The sequence below is a fragment of the Bombus pyrosoma genome, linkage group LG3, assembly GCF_014825855.1.
Source record: "Bombus pyrosoma isolate SC7728 linkage group LG3, ASM1482585v1, whole genome shotgun sequence".
Lineage (NCBI taxonomy): Eukaryota > Metazoa > Arthropoda > Insecta > Hymenoptera > Apidae > Bombus > Bombus pyrosoma.
In genome coordinates, this window is record NC_057772.1 from 13,864,617 (window position 1) to 13,886,112 (window position 21,496).

Genomic DNA, 21,496 nt, shown 5'->3' on the forward strand with positions numbered 1-21,496 from the left:
TTCTTAAATTTTTTAGCAAAGCAATTTTCTCAAAACACGAAAAGATCTTTAGCAAATACTGGTTTGCATAGAATATGCAATTAAACAAATAGTTTCAAACTTTTAATACTAGAAGAAGGTAATAATCTTAAATAATTTTAAGATTATAAGAGGCAAAGTATGTATTAGGTTGTCCGAAAAGTGTCTTTCTTTTACAGGCACATCTTTTACAACAACGCATCTTTATACAAACATGAAACCTAATCTGTCGAACGTTGTAATCTTTATCTTGATAGAACAAACAACAATTCGATAAAATAATATGAAACGGAAAATGTTGTGCGTCCATTATTTCCTTATAAAACGAAAGAAACTTTTCGGACGACCTAATATATATTTAGTTACATCAATCGAGAATTTATTCAAATGACGGTTAGATATATGCATCTATACAGGATGAACAACGTGATTTGATCACTTGAATACAGTCATCGCAAATTAAGAACATTTCAATTGTTTCTTCGTTATTATAACGATTTCTGATTACAAATCTCTTCTTGAAAGGTCGCAAGAATACTGAATGATGTTTTCTACTATTATTAGTAGTAGATACGAAACATTTCAATGTTTATGTACAATATACGAGAGATCATACCAATTTAATATACACAGTAACACCATGTCTATGTATTTCAATGAAGGTAACTAATTTATTAAATATTTTAAATTATTAAAAAATTTGAAATTTTTTTCTCCTATACTCAAAATCAACTGAGATGCTCAAGGTGATCAATTTAGGTTGAGGTTGCTGGTATGTAGCTCGGAAAAGATTGGATATACGGGTTTTCGCAAGCTATACGAGGAACATATTTAAAGGAAAATGGAAGCCAAGCTATTCCCGTATTCGGGCAGAAGTCCTACTTCAGACAGAATATAATTTCTCTTTATTGGATATAGTATATCGTTTCCCTAGTGGATAAAAGCGCGGAGATAAAGCCAAAATTCTTTTGATATCGAGATACATCGTAGAGAAAAAGAAAGGTGCAGGACAAAGGGGTATGTCCTTGGTGAAACGCTTCCTCACCCTTGTCTCGCGCAAGCTGTATTAGCCGGCGGCATCTTGATATCATCCGAGGAACTTGCCAACTCCTTTATACAGACATTTATTTCCTGGCGTATCTGTTACGACCAAGTGGCAGTCTCGCAGATTGTACTACTTTGCTTTGCCCCATCCTACGTTCCTCGCTCCAACCGCTCCATTTCGCCTTCCAAAGAACTTGAACGACCGAAGGAAAACATAATCGTGAGTCATTCGTTACTGCTACGCGATCCAGTAATTACTTTGTAGATAAAACTTCATATAAGTTGTAATTCTTTTACATCGCAACTCGTTTGCGCAGGAATTCGACAAAATGTATCGCCCCAAAATTATGTCGATACAGCAATTAATTAATGTATTCTTTTAACGAAAGTAAAAACTAACTAATTAACTAGAAATTAAAATTGAATTTTTTATCTAAAGAAATGATCATTGCAATAAAGTAGGATGAAAACGATAATGACAGGCAATATAAATTTCTTTTTTAATTAACGAATTCCTTTCTTGGCCTGTAAATTATGCGCAAAGAAACTTCTTTTTGCAAAACAAGTTAACAGGCTTCTACATTTATGTAACCAGTTGTAGAAAATGACGTCTAAGTTTATGAAAAAGATCTTCAATAATATAAAACCTTTCCAATTTCGCTATATGCTCCTTTATCTGAAATGTTTTTTTCTTTTAGTTTATATATGAAAAATGATTAAATATTTGTAACTTGTAAGTATGTATAGTAAAAGATTTATATAACAGATAAAGTGATATTTTGGTTATAGAAGAGACAACTGATCAAATCTCTGTAACGAAAGATATTTTAACATAACACTACCTATGTCGAGATCTTAAATAATGGCACGTAGAGACAAAACACTCTTTTCCCAATTTGGTCAAGAGAGAGAGGCGGAAACGTGTTACATTATAGATACTACTTGTCTCGATCATCCATGAAAAACATTAACCACAACGCTGGCATATAATAAAAGTCATCAAGGGCTGGTAGAATATATTACAATTTTCAAGACAGAAATTTATGACCTGTCTGACCAGCCCGCCCAGCAATCATCGACAAGAATACAGCCTGTCCAGCACGCTCCGGTTCCTTTCGAACAACGACCAAGATCCAGAAGAAATTAGCACCATGTACTATTCTGGAAGATACCGTCAAGGTAGAAGGGCCTGAGAAAGAAATAAATCAAATTCTGTCGTGCGTCAATGTCGATTCTAAAAGATGTTAATCAATATTGTTCATAAAACGTCTTTAGATTTTATGTAAAACATGACTTGCTTACATCGATGTTTCAATGCAAACGAATCGACAAAGAATTACATTGTATCATATAAAAGACGAAGCAATTTATAAATCTACTATTGAATAGCATTAATCTAAGTAAATTAAGAGAAGATATTTTATAATACTAAATTTGTACATGATTGTAATTCACTTTTACTAAAAATTCAGAGTTACCTTTGATTTAATAAGAAAACGGTAGTTAAAAATAAATACATACACAGCTCAACAGTAAATATAGAACAATGATCGTCAAAACAATATATATATATATATATATATAAACATCAAATAAATAATTAAAACATTTTAGCAAAATACCTATTACTTATATAGAATAAAACTACCTAGCAATTAATTATATTATATTTTTTTTTCAAAGAAATATTAGTAGTTAATTATGAATTGAATATCTCGTATGTTCTTTATAGGAATATTTTAACCACTTCCTTGACTAATTATAAGTAAGTGCATTAGGTAAATTTAAGTCGTGTAAAATTTTAATTTGTTATATAAAACACCTGGAAAATATTTGAAAATGTGAGCTTTTAACAAATCAAGAATGGATTAAAATAGAAAAAATTAATAAGTTATTAACAATTGAAATACACAATTAATATCTATTATTTAATATAAATATAAACATCAAATTTTATTTTAACTAAATTTTGTTTAGTTTTTCTAATTTCAAATTTATTTTACTGCATTGAAAATGGCATTGTTAATATTCCGATTGAGATGAATTTCCGGAATAGGCAAAGTTTGGACGATCTTTTCCACCAGGTGACAAAGTTGGGAAAGAAATTAGTAACGTTATTCAGCTGGCACAGCACAGAAGGATACAAAAAGAGAAGTAAATCTTATTGTGCCAGTATACTAAGATCATTAGTCATGACCTTTGTCCGAATGAATACAAAGATTAGTTGGTAGGCGTTGGTGTAGGCGGGTTGGTGAAGTCCCTTGACACGACCGAGCACCTGGAGAATCCTCTTCCCTAGAATTTATGTAGAATCGGTGATGAACGGTGAGCGGAAAAGTGGAAAACTAGAAATACGAAGGAAGATCCGTGGCGCCCCACTGTGGTCTACTAATGAGAACCTTCCTGGGACATTCGTCTTTTATCCTAGACACGTTGACACGTTTCAGCCCCTTAGTGAAAACTGGCCAAGCATCTGTCAGACGGTCACTGCTTATTCGTTTCCTAAGCAGACCATTTATATTTTATACCATGATAGTCCGCATACCGCGCCACGATTATACACCTGCCATTCGAGTAAATTTATATCTTTACTAAATTTTCTCATTTCAATTACGCTTATTGTTATGTTCTATTTATATGTATACGACGAAACGTTTTATTAGGGCTACGAAGAGAATGCAATAAATATACTAGTGTCGTCTGGAAATTCTCTACGTTTATTACAGACACAGATACAAGTACAACTGTATATTTATTTTTATACCTACTTTGCAAATTTCTTCATACGAATAATTGTTGGCAATAATTTGTAATAAACCGTTAAATGCTTGAGGAGATAAATGCAAATCTATATTAGCGTATTAATAACATTTTCGTCAATATCTTATCGGCCGTTCAACTTGTTCGTTCATAAAAATGCTCTCTCGTCGCTGGATTAAGTTATGAGAAAGTCGAGCTGCTTTCCTAAAGTAGCTGAGCATATCTGGCGACACGATCAATGTGTGCGTCGTGTAAAAGGTGGAAGAAACATGTACCACTGTCATTTTATATCATTCAACTTGTTCAACCTACATGAGAACGTAAAATAAATTGACGCGACTCGTACAATACAACAAAACGACGATATGTAATGCGATCGTATCATAAACTGTGAGGTGTCGAGCGATCAAGTCTACGCTAATACGTCTCTCGCTCGATCGAAGGGTATGTACGTACGAAATTACGCAATTAAATACCTATGCAAATACTGTGCTGTCAAAGTATTTTTCAAATGTCAAGATAATTTTCTCGAACTATTCAATGTTAATACGAATCGTTAATGTAAATACATTTACGTATATGTAGCTATATTTACATATGTGCATTTATAATATAAATAGGTACATATTTTAATGATTGTGATATTTATCTTAGCTAACACTATTGAATTAAAATTAAGCAATTATGGATATAACACTTTTTATATTAATCGGACAAATATTCTAACTACATAATTCTTTTCAACTTTATCAGAGGAACAGTTCCAAATATAAAATTTTAGATTCTTAATTAAAAAATTAGATTATTATTGAATCAAAATGTATCCATCTGATGAGTTTCAAACATAATAACCTTGAAATATCTTTTAAATAACCAGCGTTTCTATTCTTGTCCGCGACTCAGACCGCGTACAACTGGAAACAGGTGATGTTTCTTTCTATTCAATTTTTGATATTATAATACGTGTGCATAACCTATATTTTTAGCCTTATTGCTGATAGGAATTAATACGTATTGGTTTGCTGAATTTTCGAATTCGGATAAACCGACGCAACGCAAAAACATTCTTGTTTCCGTAACTCAAGCCTGAGAAGTTCGTAATCTCTTATTAGTAAGTCGCTCAAGGCGATATTACATAGCTTTTTTAAGTCGAGCCGCTGAAGTGCTTACATCGTTTCTTCACACACGATCCTTCCGTTCTTCTTCTGCCTCATTAAGCCTGACAACATTTTTGCCTTGAGGCAGAGGTGTTTCGGAATGACTGAAATTTTCTTTTAAACATTTTATTTACAAAACGAAATTAAAAATCAATTCTGATTAGATTAATTAAATAATCTATACTGTCTATACGTATATGTATATTGATATTATAAAAAAAGAAGTATGTATTCCAAAAACCAATTTGCACGGCAACATTGTTTTCCTTTTCTCAAATACTGCAGGAAAATTGTCTTTTAATCTATCTATTATACTGATTGATATTTGCATGGTATTTGAGAGATATTTGGAGGACTCAGTGGAAAACAGACAACGACCGTTTTATAATTTTAGCGGAGAGCAAGTTGAGGGAAAAATTATTTTCACGGGAAATGCGGTATGAAATCGTAATTATCTTAACCGGGACTGGAATAACATGGTAAATGACAGCTGCTGTCAAGATCTGTCACGTATCTCTAAAGCTAAAGAGCCGAGTGTCATGGTACCATTACGTATTTGTTTCTTCTCAGCGTGAAAAAAGTATAATACGATTTTGTTCGGCGAAACGTGCATGCTATTATATTAAAAGATCGACAGATATGCACCACATTGGAGGAACGAATTAATGATACAAAAGACGAAAATTTACACATATGTGGCATGTGGCTGTTTTCCACTGAGCGCATCATTTGTAGAAAGTTACCATTTACCGCAACTGTGTAGTGGTGGAAATCAAGCTGCGTTATTCCAACTTATATTGCATTTATACTCACTGCTTGGTTCCCTAAAGAGTGAGGGTAATAATATATAATATTACCTGTGTCCATCTGATGGAAATGTACTTTCCAACGGTGAGAGAATCATCCAAATCGGTTAAGCAGTTTCTGAGATTACCTCGGACACGTACGATTACCTCTTCTCTCTTTATAACATTAGTATAGATGGATAAATCTAAGTTTTAGTCTAAAACCACCTAATCATACGAGTATTTTGAAAAACGGAACTAATAACATAATTATTAGAAAATCACAGTAATTTATGTATATCGAATACTAATTATGGCACTACGTGCATATTCGAAAATATTGTTTATTAAAAGAGATATATTTAAAAAGAAACTGAAGAAATATGTTTACAAATATATTTAGAAGCGTATATAAAAAGTTGCTGTTAAGTATACTTTCAGAAAATTTAATAGCGTATCATGAGAATGTCGTAGAAATGGCAGAAATCCGATATCGAAAAACTATGGGTTTCATATTTTCATAAAACTGACATCAAATAATAGTAAGGTGGGGGTAACAAGGTAAGCAACCTGATATTCCATTACATTCCGTTTCCTATAGGTTGTACTTACAGAAAGCCGTAACGACGCGACGGGAGTCTATGCATGAAACCGAACACTTCCTGGCATCAAGAATGCCACTCTATATTCGGTACTACTAACAATAAGATGTATATACGTCAACAATAAAACTGTTCAGCCCGATACACAAAACGAAGATTCGTTCGAAAGGGGAATGACTCTCCTGTGAAACGTATTTACAAAATCTACAATAAGGTAATTATTCTCTTATTATTATTCTCTTTCCTAAATACATACAGTACATATTTTTGATATAATTAAAATTTATTTCATCTTATATGTATATCTGTATGTTACTGTATGTTACTTACACAGTGATTTTTAGACATATACATATGGATTTAAACATCGCTTGTCAAAGATTTCAGTCAACGGACTTTTACGAGATACGTGGAAAAGTGTAGATAACATCATAACGATGGATTGGGCAAAGTTGTTGCGTTACTTCATTATTTATTTTATTACGCCACCTTCCAGTCCAAGAAGCTATAATCATCGAAATGTGGATTTTTATCGTTGATCAGACTGGAGAAAAAGAAAGTGAACAACGATTGATTGCTGCATTTAGTTAACCATGCAAATTGACGATGTCCCGATCTACCGTGTTATTACCGCCAATTCCAATAGTTTCTTTTGTATCGCAATTATGGTATACTGACTAGTTTCATCGAAATTAATCGGAGCTCGCCTCAAAGATCGCAATTGGTTCCGGCAGTTTTATTCGAACTGGTTTGCTCTCTAGAAACTTGCGCAAGAACGTAAAATTACCTACATACCCATTTTATAATATGTCCTTGACCACACCTGTATTCATACAGCTAAAGGCCTGCGCTATCGACAAAAAATGTAGTACATCTGTTGCACTCGTGAAAAAATAAAAAAGATCATGCATAAAATTATTATTATGTACCTTAGTTCGTCTGCACTTAAATATCTAGTATGTTTTTGTAACATACGCAAATATTAACAATTTTAAATCTTTTGTACCTATATCTCGTGAAGAAAAACTTGCTGCAAGCTACACTTATTTACTTGTACTGTTTTTTGAGAATTATAAACAAAGTTCGTTACACTCTTTAGTGTAACTTTCTAGACCAGTCATTCGTGTATTGCTTGATATTATCAAAGTTGAGTCAAATTCTAAGAAAATTCCAATATCTATCAATTGTTTCAAGATAGTATCTAATTGTATAAAAGACATTCGCTTTTTATATTGAAATATTCTACAAAATATGAAAGTTTTGCAACACAAAGTTAGTAGATTTTTGTAATAGATCAATGTGATTTATGTTCTAGTAAATTATCGAATTTGTTCTGCTTATAAATACTTTGATCTTATTCTTGACCAATTTAGAAAATACGTCTGTATCGTTTCCATAATCAATGGATACATTGCATGAAAAGATGTACTAATAATACTTAGTAATTAAGGAGTACTAGTATGTAATTAAGGTTTATTTTCGCGATTGTTACCAATCATCTTCATCGTCAGATACACTTTTGTTAGCTGTAAACAAAAGTTTATATACATATATACTACGACATAACTGTACGAGTAAAACCAATATATACGTATAGTCAATTATAATCTAAATGAGTCCATAAGTAACTGTTTAATCTTTTAACAATAACAGTTGGGAAATAAAAAAATTACAATGCTTTTTCCACATATGTAACATGATCCAAATATGTACGTGCAAGTAAACGACGTGAGCAGCACAATTAAAAATTATCGCAACGATGACAAAAAGAATCAGGAAATTGGACGGACGTATATGTAGACGTGCGGCTGTGATCGAACGTCGATAGATGAAAAGCGCGTACCGAGACCTTAACTGGTAGAACGTACACGAATCGGTACACGCGTCAGGACGCGACAACGTAGTTAACTACTTCCAGGAATGGTTTCTCGCTCGGTCTCGACACGCACTCAACGACCATATCGAAGTTCCATCTGTGGCTACCGTGCCACGCCGACGGACGTTTCGCCGATCGGCAATCTCTGCCGGATTATTATGCCTGTCCATCGGCTATGATCACCGCGAACACGCCGGTATGCCGACCTCATTAGCTGCTTCGAGTCCGGCTTAAGCCAATGAATAATGGGCCTCGACACAGTGCCGCTGTCATGCTTGCTCATATCTTTCTCGAAGGATTTATTGTCTTCCTTTATTGGCCGTTCGCTAAGCACGCTATATAATCCATGCTGTCAGCCGTTAAATTTTTACCGAGATGTCGCTTTCATTTTCAGAATCCCATATTCTGCTCTACCTAAATGGCCAGCGAAATACATGCACACATTTATTATTACATGCATAATACGAATTATTACTAGTTGTTCACAAAATTTGGTGTATACTCGCGTAAAATACGTAAATATTTACAAAACCACGACGTGATAGCATATAATAAATAACATACAAAATATTTTCATGAAAAAGTACAAATATCTCTTTATGATTTTTTTATAATGTTTATTTTGATCGTAGAAATTACAGTAGACGATGAAAATCACAGTCAGAAAATGCTTCTACAGAATGTAACTCTTTTAAAAAATAGCGAATCTTTCAATCTAACGAATCTGTATTAATAATCGACGATAAAAATAAAGACTGAAAAATAAGTTTTAAGACGTTTAATTATAATCGTTTACAAGTATTAGATAGATACAGAGAGTCTATAGACTTTGATCGAATTGAACAAATTGGCTTGTTTTTACGATAGTACAATCATTCAAGCATTCGTTTCGTGATTGATCTACTGTTGTTTCTTTCGAATGCAACTCAGCATTATATTTGCGATATTATATTGGAATTCTACGTTATTTCAACAGTAACGTTTCTTGCAATACTTGTATAACAGATGTGATCATGAACTCGTATGCTTATAGTATATATCACATATTCTGAATCGATAGCAAAGTCATTTGAGATTATACTAGATTACAAATCTCATTAACCTCGAACCACATAAATCATAGATTAGATTATTCAGTTTAAGCTGTACGTATTGCAGTTAATCGGATGGTTGATTTGTTTAAAATCTCTTCGCAACAATAATACCTATATATAAAATTAATGATATTCATAACGCGACCAAAATGTTGATTGCTCAAATATCATTCGACTAAATATGAAACATTCAAAATAGCTATAAGAGAAAAGAAAATCGAAATAAAGATAACAAAAAATGAATACTATTTATATGCAAATTACATGTCGATATATCAATATAATATAGGTACTCGATTTAAATTCTTCGATTCAACGAAAAACGGTAGATATATCTACCTATATAAAATAAAGTACGAAATTATAATGAAACATTATGGAGATTATTAAGAAGTACGAAGTTTTTGAGTATTATTAAAAATTTTAATTTCAAATTGCAAATTTAATCACCAATCGAAAAATCATAAAGTTACGATAGTTATAGCATCGAGATATAAAGCAAGGACATAGAAGGCAGAACTAAAAAAACAAAACGTTAACAGTACAATACAACAATACGTTACACTGTACCTAACGAGATTATTTATATTATTTATTTACCAGATTATACTTTAATCGTTTGCAATTTGTTGTTAAATTATCTTAGTTAGTTGAAATTAACGAAATATCATTTTGCTTTAGAAACTCGTAAATTTTATTGAATTGAACTTATGTAATAAATAACAATTGCTGAGAATTTTACATCGCTAGTTGCGTGTTTTATATCGGTAAACCGGTGCACGGTGCTATTACCGCACTTTTTCGCGTGGCTGTAATATCGTATAACACATTCACAGAAGGTTTATTGCATTCTTCCAACAGTCGCGATCTTATTGCACGTCACCAATTGTCAAGAAAGGTATACCGGTTACGATGATCACGGTCATGCCGGTATTCCGGCCTCATTAGCCGTTCGGAACCTGGCTTAAGCCAATGAATAATGGGCTTCGTCCCAATGCTGCCGCCGCTGCTGCTCGTATTTTTCTGCGCGGACTTATTGCGCTAACCCGCCAAGTCACGATTATTTATACTGCCGGTTCAAGAACAGCTTTCTTGCTTTTTGTCAGCGAAATAGGTAGCATACATCAAGGCCCAGGAAGCCTTAGATTCCCGTAACGCATCGCGTTTAAGGGAAACTGCTCGTTGCAGTGGATGATGGAACAAACTTTTTTTATTTTTAATACGGAATCCCGTTATTCTCCTAGTCTATCAATACGATTGCCCTTTATGATATTCCATCGCGATTATGTTTACATCGTGTAGAGTAACTGATAAAAAACATAAAAAAATTTTGAAGAATTGAATAGCACATGATGCAATATTTTATGTAAATGTTTATTTGATAAACGATATTTTATTTATACTTTTCTATTTCAATACACTCGTATATTATGCAGTGTATAAAATCTTACACGATTGTTTGACTCAGAGAATAAATGATGTCTTAAAAATGAGCGTAACAAATTTTTTGAACATTACATTATCTAGAAAAATGATAAATGCATGAGCTATTAATATAACTGTAATGGAGTATATCAGGCACGAAAGAGTTATTTTATTCATGGTACATGAATCCTAGAAAATACATTAATCATTAATAGCTTCCAAAGAAAACTTGAAGCGTCCCACTTCCAGACTTGCTATTCAAGTTATCCACGTTTTGAAATTATTAATAATCAAATATGCAATTCGCATAACTACAAATGCTCGTTAATAGTTCGCGTATAGTAGTTGAGCATCAATCTACGACGAAAGGTAATATTATTTATGAATAGCTATACATGATAGATGAGGTAGGTTCCGACAGACATATAACGGACGTAAAGTATTGAGTAGTTCGTTTCATGGAATAGAGGATGTGAATTTTTCTTAGGCATTGATAAACGTCCGTGTAACATCTGTGAATTATGTTTTCACGGGTAGTCTGTTACGGTCTTTCCTTAATACTTTAGGAATGTGCGTTCGAAACACATAAATCGCACTCCGATGTGCTTGAAAGTACATTAGCAAATAAACGTTCTCACGATATTTCTCGGAAGAGGAATCTAGGTCTAGACTCTAAACGATAGATCAGGAACGTTCTGAATTATATCTCACTGTTTAACGCATTACTCAACCTTACGATAATCAATTTTAGACGTTTCACTGGAATAGCTGTGTTAATATTAATTACAGACGTCGATGAAATTTCAAATAGTATATTTCAGTATGTACGTTAGTATGTATATGTATACAGTATGTATACAATAGTATATATATTTCAATTACGTTTAAAATCGGACATCGTTCGCAAAATATTGCGAAACAATATTAATAGTATACATCGTTGTGTACATTGCATTACGAAGCAAAGCATCGCGTAACACACACAGAATATTATTTAGACAGCATTTTGTCAACGTTGGCTATCTCACAGAGAACTATTGATTTCATACTTTCAGCGGTCCTTCATCATTTGAAGAGTTTAATGGCAGTCGTGAATAAGCCAAAGAGTCTCTTACCACTTCGATGAACAGACATGGCAGTCCCGAGAAATTACTTCTTTCACATTTCATTTCGTGCTCGTTCTTCTGGGTGATGTCCAAGATACCGCCCACGCTACGTCTATAAGAGCCGGCTGATATATCGCCTCGTTAATGTTTCGCTTCATCAGATGTTATGACTGAACATCCTTTACCCTGCCACTGGGTGGTCATTTCTGACTGCTCTTATTGCGAAACCCACTGTTATAAATTATAGGGAATGTCGGTCCCGCGTTCGTAAGTCGCGCGTTTCGTCTTTCTGGGTGCATAAACAGACAGCGTCCCTTCATGGTGCTGCGATCGAAGATTAATTTGCATCCTCGTAACGGCTTCATATCGATTTCGATCGTTGTTTCGGAGAGATAAATTGCACGACGGTTGTTTTCTATTTTTCTCCCGTGCATCGATACTCGTAATCTGTCTCCGATAATACATCTAGGAAAAATGACGCCGTGAAAAATTGATGCAAATTATAGTCTGTGCCGCTCGCGTTAATCTGTTATCGATAAAAAGCACGATCGATGGCTTCGCATTTAAGTGGCAAAGATAAAATATCGGCAAATACGTCGTTTTTATAAAATATTACGTATTGACGTCATATGGAAAACGACCAAGCACAACATTTAATTTTTAGATATAAATAGAAGGGTCTCAAGTTTCGTAGTTAGCATAGAATTTAAAAACGCTATTTACGAGTCGAAGTTAAGAGAAGTGTTTACGTGTGTGTAGATACGTTGAAGCGCGTTCGAAGCGAGACGTCAGCGTGACAAAACGTTAAACGGTTAATTTATTCAAAAGGCATTTTAATGAGAAAATTAATCACTGTCAAATTCAACTGGTTACATCGCTATTTATACTCTACTGAATGCATGATATTTTTCGTAATTTAAATATCAAACGATTCAACAACATACACAAAAATGCGAAGCTACTTTTACATACAATAGGCAAACCTACGACATTATATTATAAAAATCAATGTTTATAATACGACTATACGTTGAAAAAGTATAAATCCCTCGATTACGAAAGATTAAAATTGATTATAGAAAATGTTTAATATTCCACTTTGCATGTACCTGTGACATTCGCTTAACTTCTGATACAGACAAAAGTAAGGAAATATGTAGGTATACCTCTATAATGAATGCGACTTGTTAAAAAAAATTGCATTTATACTGAAACATTACGCGATAAATGTTATTTCGTGTCTTGAGCTATCATCCTTTCCATCCAATTTCCTATTCATTCCCTGAACTTGACAGTCAATCTATGCGTATTACGAAGGGTTCGTCGTAGACGATGTATTCGAGGGTGAATGCCTTTCCGTGCGCGAATGCACGATATACATAAGAAAATGTCTGTATGCACATACACATTTACGTGCACGAAAAATAGCGTGGGCCACGATCTCTGTAAAAGCGTCGCCGTTTAGATAATAACGCGCATTTTATCTCCCTCATAAAACCTAATTTATAGCCGCATCCAAGTCTATAGGCGTGTACGAACGGCCGTCGGGAATAGGAAGAGCTCTGACAGAGACAGTGCCGTAATTCTCAAGGTAGCAACTCCACAAACTTTACTTCATCAGAAACAATATCATCGCTCTTAGAATTTTCCATGCCGCAATTTTACAATTTTGTTTTTACCGCGAACTGAATTTTCGATTATACGCTGTAACGAAAAACCTTTACAATTTATAATACATTGGTAAACAAATTTTTCTTTCTTATACGTTTCAACATATTCCAATTTTCATCATTTTTATCGGTAGTATAAATAAAAGGTATGAATAATAAAATTTTCATAACCGAAGTATATCAGGATGCTTGATTAGATTAAAAAGTGTCATAAATATTTTAAAGCTTCATTCAACGCTATATTGAGATGAAACGTTGATTAAATTATCGTTTGCTTAAATTATTCAAAGGGAAAACTTGCGCTTCCTGAGAAACTTGTAGCTGGATTCGTTAGTTACGGCACTGGAGGGGTTGCATCAGAGCGAAGGTTGCTGAAAGTGAATAGGCCGGTAATATTATATCGGTGTTGAAACGTCTCCCTTCGGCATTTAGGTGACGAAAAATATGAGCGTCACGCGTGTGTGTGCCCGCGCGCGCGCTTTCGCGACGGCTGAATGCAGTTACCGACGATAAACTGCATACGTGTTTACCGTATAATCTCCGACGGACGGCTATAAATCCGTGATTTACTCTCATTACTGGGCCTTTGAGTGTTACGACTTGTGCTTACGATACACAACCGTCCGGATAGTTTAATTTATTCATTTAGGTCCGCGCTTTTCTGTCGTGCCATGTTCCACTTTACTGGTCGTACAAAAGTTGTCCGACGACACACGCGTGACAATAATGAGACGTATCGTTGCTCCGTCCGAAACACCTTACTAATTGAACGTCAGATTTTATGAATTCACCCAATCGAAGTGTCATCTTAATAGAAACATGTAGCAATTACAAAACAAAAACAGGAAGAACCGTTTGGATGACATCTAATGGCTCGTAAGACGTCTCACAATAATCTGTTATGTTGAAACAATAGGTATTATTGGTTGAAGCATCGATAGAAAGGTGTAACAACACTTGTGGTTTTGCGCGCAAACCGCTAGAAACTTGAAAAGAACAAACACCATTTTTGTGAACTTGTTAAAAAACTGTTTTCTCTCGAGTTATAATGATTTCGAAATATGCTATAAAGCTCAACATTTTCAACAGCTTCTTCCTATACATATAAGTTTCAAGTTATATGCAAAATATAACTATAAGATTGGTAGTATGTAATGTTAATCCGGCTGCGCACCGAGTCGTGAGACGGCCGGCCAACATTGTTTATATTTAATAAAGATAAGGGGATTCGCAAGGCCTCATGCCGCCGGATTAATATTACTACATACTAACTACTAAGGCCGAGCAGCGAGATATTTTTACGTATAACTCGGAAGTTAAGGCCAACCGCCGTTATATGTATAGGGAAGAATTGTACAAAATGTTGAGCTTTAGGAGATATTTTAAAATCATACAAAGCAAGATTTCCGACAACTTCACCAAAATGGTTATTTTTCTCCAATTTTCTGCCGTTTTCGTGCAATAATACTAGCGTCGTTACGTTTCTCTATTGATGCTTTAACGAATGATACTCTTTTCACGAGGATCCATCGACTTCCATAAAGTGAAACGTATTCAATGTTTAATATTTAAATTTAATTACTTTTGAATTTATCGTCCGTGCCTCGCGATCAGAAATTCCTTTAAAAGTGTGCCTGGTCACGCGGATATGAATTCTAGTGTCTGTACGGAAAACTAGAAACAGGTATGCGACTAAAGAACTGGGAACGTTGAAATAATTGAAACCGCATTCATGAGATACTCTGTAGGTAGGTTTGTCCCTGTCGAGAAATCAATGCAAATACAACGAATTTCATGACACCACGTGTCAAGAGTAACGAGTGTAGAGTGCGGACGCGCTGGACGAGTATAAGCGTAGAAGAGGAACGTTAGGGTGAAAGCAATGTTGGAAGGATTGCAGGAGAAGAGGGTATAAGGTAACATACATCACGTTCCCAGTTTATGGTCCGATACGCTCCTAGGAATTGGCACCCGTGCTGAGCTTTCCCGCAAATGTAAGGAACGTAGGGGTACGAAGCAACGAGATACGAGGCGTTATGGCTCTTCCTGGCTCGTAACCTCTGGTCATAAAGCTACTGCACGCTAAAATATTGTCCGCCGCCACGTCTCCACGCCTACGCGTCTATCCGTCGATCTATCTTAATGCTATTATCGTAATTTATTAGTGGAGTTCCCGGAGAACGAATCGATCCATCGTAGCCGCCCCAAAAACGGATCACGGATAATCTAAGACGATCACGCTCGTAATGAGACTATTAAATAAAAGCGATACCAACTCAAATTAGTTCACATCCGTTTAAGTCTACTATTCGAATATCGTATTTTTGTAAGGAAGGATGGTTCCACATGAAATATAATACAAAAACAAGTTTCGTATTTTCGTTATCTCTAATTATAGAATCTTCTATCGGTCGTTTTAGTTACCTTAGTTACGCAATTTATCACTTATCGAATAATTAATAAATACACGAGATCAAATCAATATTTAAAATTCAGAATGCTTAAGCAGAACGGAGATCTATAATAAGCCAGCATTTAGCAAAGTAGTATACGGAGATCTATATATAGAATTAATAAAACTGTTTTCATTAATAACTGTTAATAGCTGTTTTTATAAAACGAAATATTCGTCTTGGCAGCTTAAACTATCGAAGAAAGATGTTCATCAAATATATCCACAAGGACGACAAACGGAGACTGCGCAAAAGACATTTAAATAATGTAGTGTTTCGTATTTCGAAGAAAATATAAGTAAGAATGACAACTTTGTGGAAGAAACATTGTGCCAATTGAAGTCCTCATTTTCACACTCAGGATTTATAATCAACCGTACAAATTTAGTGATGGTATTATTTGATCTCTGCATTGTCGCTAACAATCTGCGTCGTAATAAATCATTTCCTCGACATTGATTGAAAGCTTAATTGTACAAAAGACTGACAAGTCTTAAAATTTTTTAACAATCCAATTATCGAACTATCCAACTTGTTCAAATGCATTTAGTATTACAATTTATAATTTCAAATTATAAATAATATTACGAAAATATTTTTACTGGCGTAATTAATTAGAAATGAACAAATAGTATTTTTTTAATATTTTCAAAATGGATAGGCGATTTTTAGACGATTTGAAGAAATATATATATATATATGTCGGAGATGAAAGGACATCGGGGCCTTTCTTTTGGAATGTTTGGGAAAAACCACAATACCCTAGGCCAGACTTTTATTATAGCTACACTTAAGTAATAAAACTAAGAAATAGTTGTAATGTTCTAATCTGATTATGGTTGCTTAAGGTTTATGACAATGGGCTTGGGCTCGAAGTGACATAATGAGTCACCGAACGTAGCCACGGTCACGGGAGGGACGTGTACTAACAGAGGTATGGAATAATTATGCAGCTTTCCTTAAAAATAAAGATTGACCCGAGAGGTGGGTAAAGGACTATATAAGGGCAGTTCCAGTTGTACTGGGAGTTAGTTAGTGATTGAGATAAGGGAGTTACTGAGTTAGCGATGGAGTTAGTTATTGAGTTAGTTATCGAGTTAGTTATTGAGAGTAGTACGACTTGTACGTTGAGTCACACCCGGATCGTGAATCACATCGGATTCGTCTTCCCGTGGCCGTTGATTTGTATCGAACCTAAATTCATTGTCATCGACATTGCCGTTATTACCTGTAATCATAACCTCGGTACTAATAACGATCAGCTAGAATACATAACCACGATGGTCAATTCGAGTTAAGATTCGTTGAACGCCGAAAATTCCAACGTTAACCCGACATACATATATATATACATCACAACAATTGCTCAAGGCGTATACCAAAGCAAGACTGCGATTTAAGGTGATGCGCATCCGCGAGCGTACTTACACGCATTCATAGACACGCTTACACACGTACGATATTATTATCTCGTGATTCATAGCGCGCATTCATAAATGTTCCCAAGCTGTATAACGGCACGGTACACAGCGGTATGTATCGATTAACGTCGCTTCCCGACGGGATTTACAGCCGGTGACTAAATTATTTAAAGTCTTCATTTGTAGCGCGACGGATGGACGGACACGACCTGGCGACCACGTATCCAGTTCTTCTTCGGGCGACCTGGTACAATCGCTGACAAAAGTTCATTATATCTTCGACCTCGACCAAAGGCCCGTTGATGCACGTATATACAATGGTATGTCATAAAGCGGACGTTCACTCTTCTCTTTCTCCGCGTTAAATCGAATGTGTAACACAGTTTTCGTGATAAGGCGGTCGATCGTGACATGAAAGTTTTAACACGCTCGATAGTTAGATATTTCTTACATTAAAACCTGGTTTCTAGCGACATTATTTGTAATGATCTTATGATATCGCTACCGGCACAACACAGAATAATAATTCTACTATAGATATAAGTGCTTATCTCCTTGATGATATTTTCTTCCTTCACGGTCATGATAATATACACTAGGAAATATATTACTAAGTTAAAATCATTCGGATTACTTTTACTTACATTTACAAGAATTTAACTTGATCGTATCTTCTTTTAGTTTTTAGTTCGCTTAGTTTCACTTTGGAGTTACTATTGTTGCATTTTCAAGACGTAAGCGTCTTACACGAAGGTGATAGTCCACGGTAGGACATGAAACAATAGAAAATAAAACAAGGAAAAATTTTGCGCGTACGAAAATTGAACTTAAGATAACCGCTGTATGAATTTTTGTAATATAGTAAATTATTAAAAAAAATTTGTTGAATATTGATCGTGAACGAAAAAAATGTGTTCAATTTCTTGTCGGTGAACTTTTGCACGTGAGTATACGCAAGAAAGATTGCCGGATTGTGTGGCGTGCCGCGGCTGCCACCGTCCGCGCCACGAACGTCCAAATGCTCCAGAGAAGAAGAAAGGGAAACAGAGAAGTAGGAGAGAAACCGATCGGTCAAGAAAGAAATAAAGACGAAAAGCTAAATAGAAAAGGAGGAAGAGAGAAGAAAAGAGAAGGGTAAAGAAGGGAACAGAAGGGACGAGAAGAAAAGAGAAGACAAGAGAAGAGAACAGTGTTGCAGGCGTCCATGGAAGGCACGTCGTGCAGAACGTCGGCGAACTCGTGTGTGTTCCGTGTTCCGAATGCACGGAACAAGCGCTGCTTGTCCGCGGCCACCTGAGTTATGATCGCTCTGTGCCCACCCTGGCTGCTCGGCTGGCTGCTTGGCTGCCTACCTCCTTGCTTCCCTAACTGCCCTCTTCTTCTTCACCCTTCTACTTTCACAGCGGCCATCTTGACTCCAGGAACCGGTTAGCTCCTCCGACTTGGTATATTCCACACGGTGAGTTTTACGGACACACATAAACACCGAATGAACAGTGTTCGGCGACATCAGCGACTGTAGCGCCCTCGGAAGTCCATCCGAGTCTACTCGACGTTAATGGCTCGTGTGGCGCGAGTTCCTTTGTACTGTTTAATAACGTCGTTATATTACCAAGCACGGTCGTCCGGCAGAATTGATTTTTAAATCCACTCGTTTCAAAGCACCGCCCCGATTCGCTTGCCTTTGTCGATGCTTTGAAACATCGATACACGGATGCGTTAGTTATCGATAGTTGTTCTCCATGCTCGTTTGAAGGATCAAAGCGCGACCGCGATTATCGTCGCGTTGAGCTGGAGAAATTTTAAAGATATTACAAAAGAAGAAAAACCACGGATTGTTTCTCGCGAAACGCGTGAACCGGGAGATAACACGCTTTAATATTCACCTTCGTGCACGTCTCGATAGCTGTGTAAGATTTATCTTTCATTAGTAAGTCATTTGCATTGAATAGACACGTTATGGGTTAACGGGTGTCTCGTTAATTGTTTGTTCCTGTTCCTTGTCTAACTGCTGACGCCGATACTGGCGTGGCCTGACGCTTTGACAAGGTACACCGTAGATATTACAGCGGTTTGTAGTATAGCATATCAAATTGCGGTATGCGAAAAGGTGTAAGAGAGCCAACCGCAGCCCACGGCAACGAGGCGTGGTCGCCGCAATTACCTCGATAGAGTTACAAGACTTGTTTTATGCTCTCGCACAAATTTATTAGCCCCATTCGCGTCAGTTTAATTACGAATAAGATCCGCTGTGATTCTTTTTCTTTTTCCTCCTTCTCTTTTTCCTACAGGAAACGTACAGACGTTGCAGCTACCTCTTCATGAGGATCGGGAACTTCATTCGGGACCAGTGCATCTATACGTGTTACTACACGTTCGAAAATCCCAATGAATTATACTTACACAGAAGCGCGCTTGATATCAATCGCGTTCATTTTATACTAGACGCATTCCTTGAAACTCCTGCGGTAATTAGTTTTACCGCTAAACGCTTAGCGGAACCCGAGAGGCTGCTAACTGCTTTCCACCTACGCAACACCGCTTCGCTTCTTCCCTTCTCTACACCTATTTTCCCTCTTTCTCTCTCTTTGCTCTTTCCGTCCTCATCATCGTTATTCCGCTCGCTTTTTCTCCCTTTACTCCCTTGAATCTAGGTACCGCCTCGTCGACTCTCTCGCTTCGCCGCTAACAGTGAGCAATTAAGCGAAGCAAAGCCAAGGAATATGTATTATGAAATTAATTATATCGTGATATTGGAGTCGCGAGCTGGCGTGCAAGGTGTAGATAAGCATTTAAATTGACACATTTCTGATGTATCTTAGGCTGTGCGGATATCGCGTTTACGATAAACATTGATTTTATTACTGCTTCGACTGTATGCTGCAGCAACAGCAGCAACATTTACAGCCACACATACGGATAAGCATTTTATATTTTGTACTTGCTAAGTTAATTATTTTGAGTTGCACGCACGATTCTTTTTAATATCTTTCACTTGCGTTTGCATATTATTTACAAATTACATGTAGACATTTTTTCCCCAATTCCCGTTACCGTAAGGATTAGTAAAAAAAAAAAAAGTAATATTGAAAATATTGCGTCGCAAAGTTAGATGAATATAAATTTTCATAAATATCGTCATCGCTAAAAAATTATACTTTGTATGCAAATAAGTCATGGAAAAAATATTGGAAATGATGCGTGGCCTGTTTGTACTCGTAAACGGAGATTCGTTAAAGGAAAGAAGAAACAGCGAAGAATGTCAGTAAGCGTGGCGCTCGACATCGAATCGCAGCCCCTCCACAAACGTGGAAGACAAATCGGCCCCGGTGGGTGCAAACGTCGTAATTATCGGAGGCGGTAATCTCTCGACGTGGAAGTGGAGGATGAGGAGAAGGAAGAAGAAGAGGCGCTCAGTGAAAACTGCGTGACAGAGTGGCTCGGCCTGTTCACCCTTGGCGTCCTCCGAGTTGGCGTACCCTTTTGCCCGGAGTGTCGGCCATACATTACCGCCGTTAGAGCCCGCCAGCACTATATTATTCCCTGACACGGCGTGGCGTGGCGTGGCGTAGTATGGTGCGGTGTGGTATGGCATGGCGTACTGTAAAACGACGCGGCGTGAGCAGAAGAGAAACAGAGAAAGTGAAAGAGAGAAGTTCGGGAAGGGGAAGGAGAGAAAGAGGAGGGGGAGGGGGGAGAGAAAGACAGAAGCGGAAGAAGGAGGCGCAAAGAGGACAGGGATACAACAGAACGGTTGGGGTAGGAAGGGTGAAAGGCGAGAGAATACGAAAAGAGAAAACAAGAGTAAGGAGGAGAGGAGCGGGGAGAGAAAAAGGGAGAAAGAGACGCGGAAGAATTGGAGGGAGATAGAAAACCGGTACACTCGACTGCTGATAAACTACCCTCTGCGCTCACTTCGCAGGTATAATAAAATTATATCTGGTCGGCTGTATCGCGATTCTGGCTGCGAGCGGCGAGGTCGGCACAAAGTTGCCGCCTGCGCGCCTACGGCGGCCGTGATAAATAACGTTACGCAGGCCGAGAAGCGGCGGGCTGCATAAGCATGGCCCTGATTCCACGTCGCG

At 36.4% G+C, this 21,496-nt stretch overlaps 1 protein-coding gene and 1 long non-coding RNA gene across 3 annotated transcripts in view; both read left to right on the forward strand.

Moving 5' to 3' along the window:
- Positions 1 to 21,496, forward strand: part of LOC122565701 — a 51,966-nt gene that overhangs the window by 22,591 nt on the left and 7,879 nt on the right. The window contains exons 2-3 of one of the 2 annotated variants that reach the window (XM_043721930.1): positions 17,598 to 17,731; positions 18,093 to 18,272. In XM_043721930.1, the coding sequence (XP_043577865.1) occupies positions 17,598 to 17,731; positions 18,093 to 18,181 (223 nt within the window). In that variant the 3' untranslated portion in view covers positions 18,182 to 18,272. Of the gene's footprint in view, positions 1 to 17,597; positions 17,732 to 18,092; positions 18,273 to 21,496 lie in introns of those variants that run through there. The other variant, XM_043721931.1, reaches the window with a different exon arrangement.
- LOC122565702 lies at positions 6,216 to 7,192 on the forward strand. Its single transcript, XR_006316256.1, has 3 exons — positions 6,216 to 6,311; positions 6,379 to 6,580; positions 6,711 to 7,192. It is a non-coding gene; the product is annotated as an uncharacterized LOC122565702 (long non-coding RNA).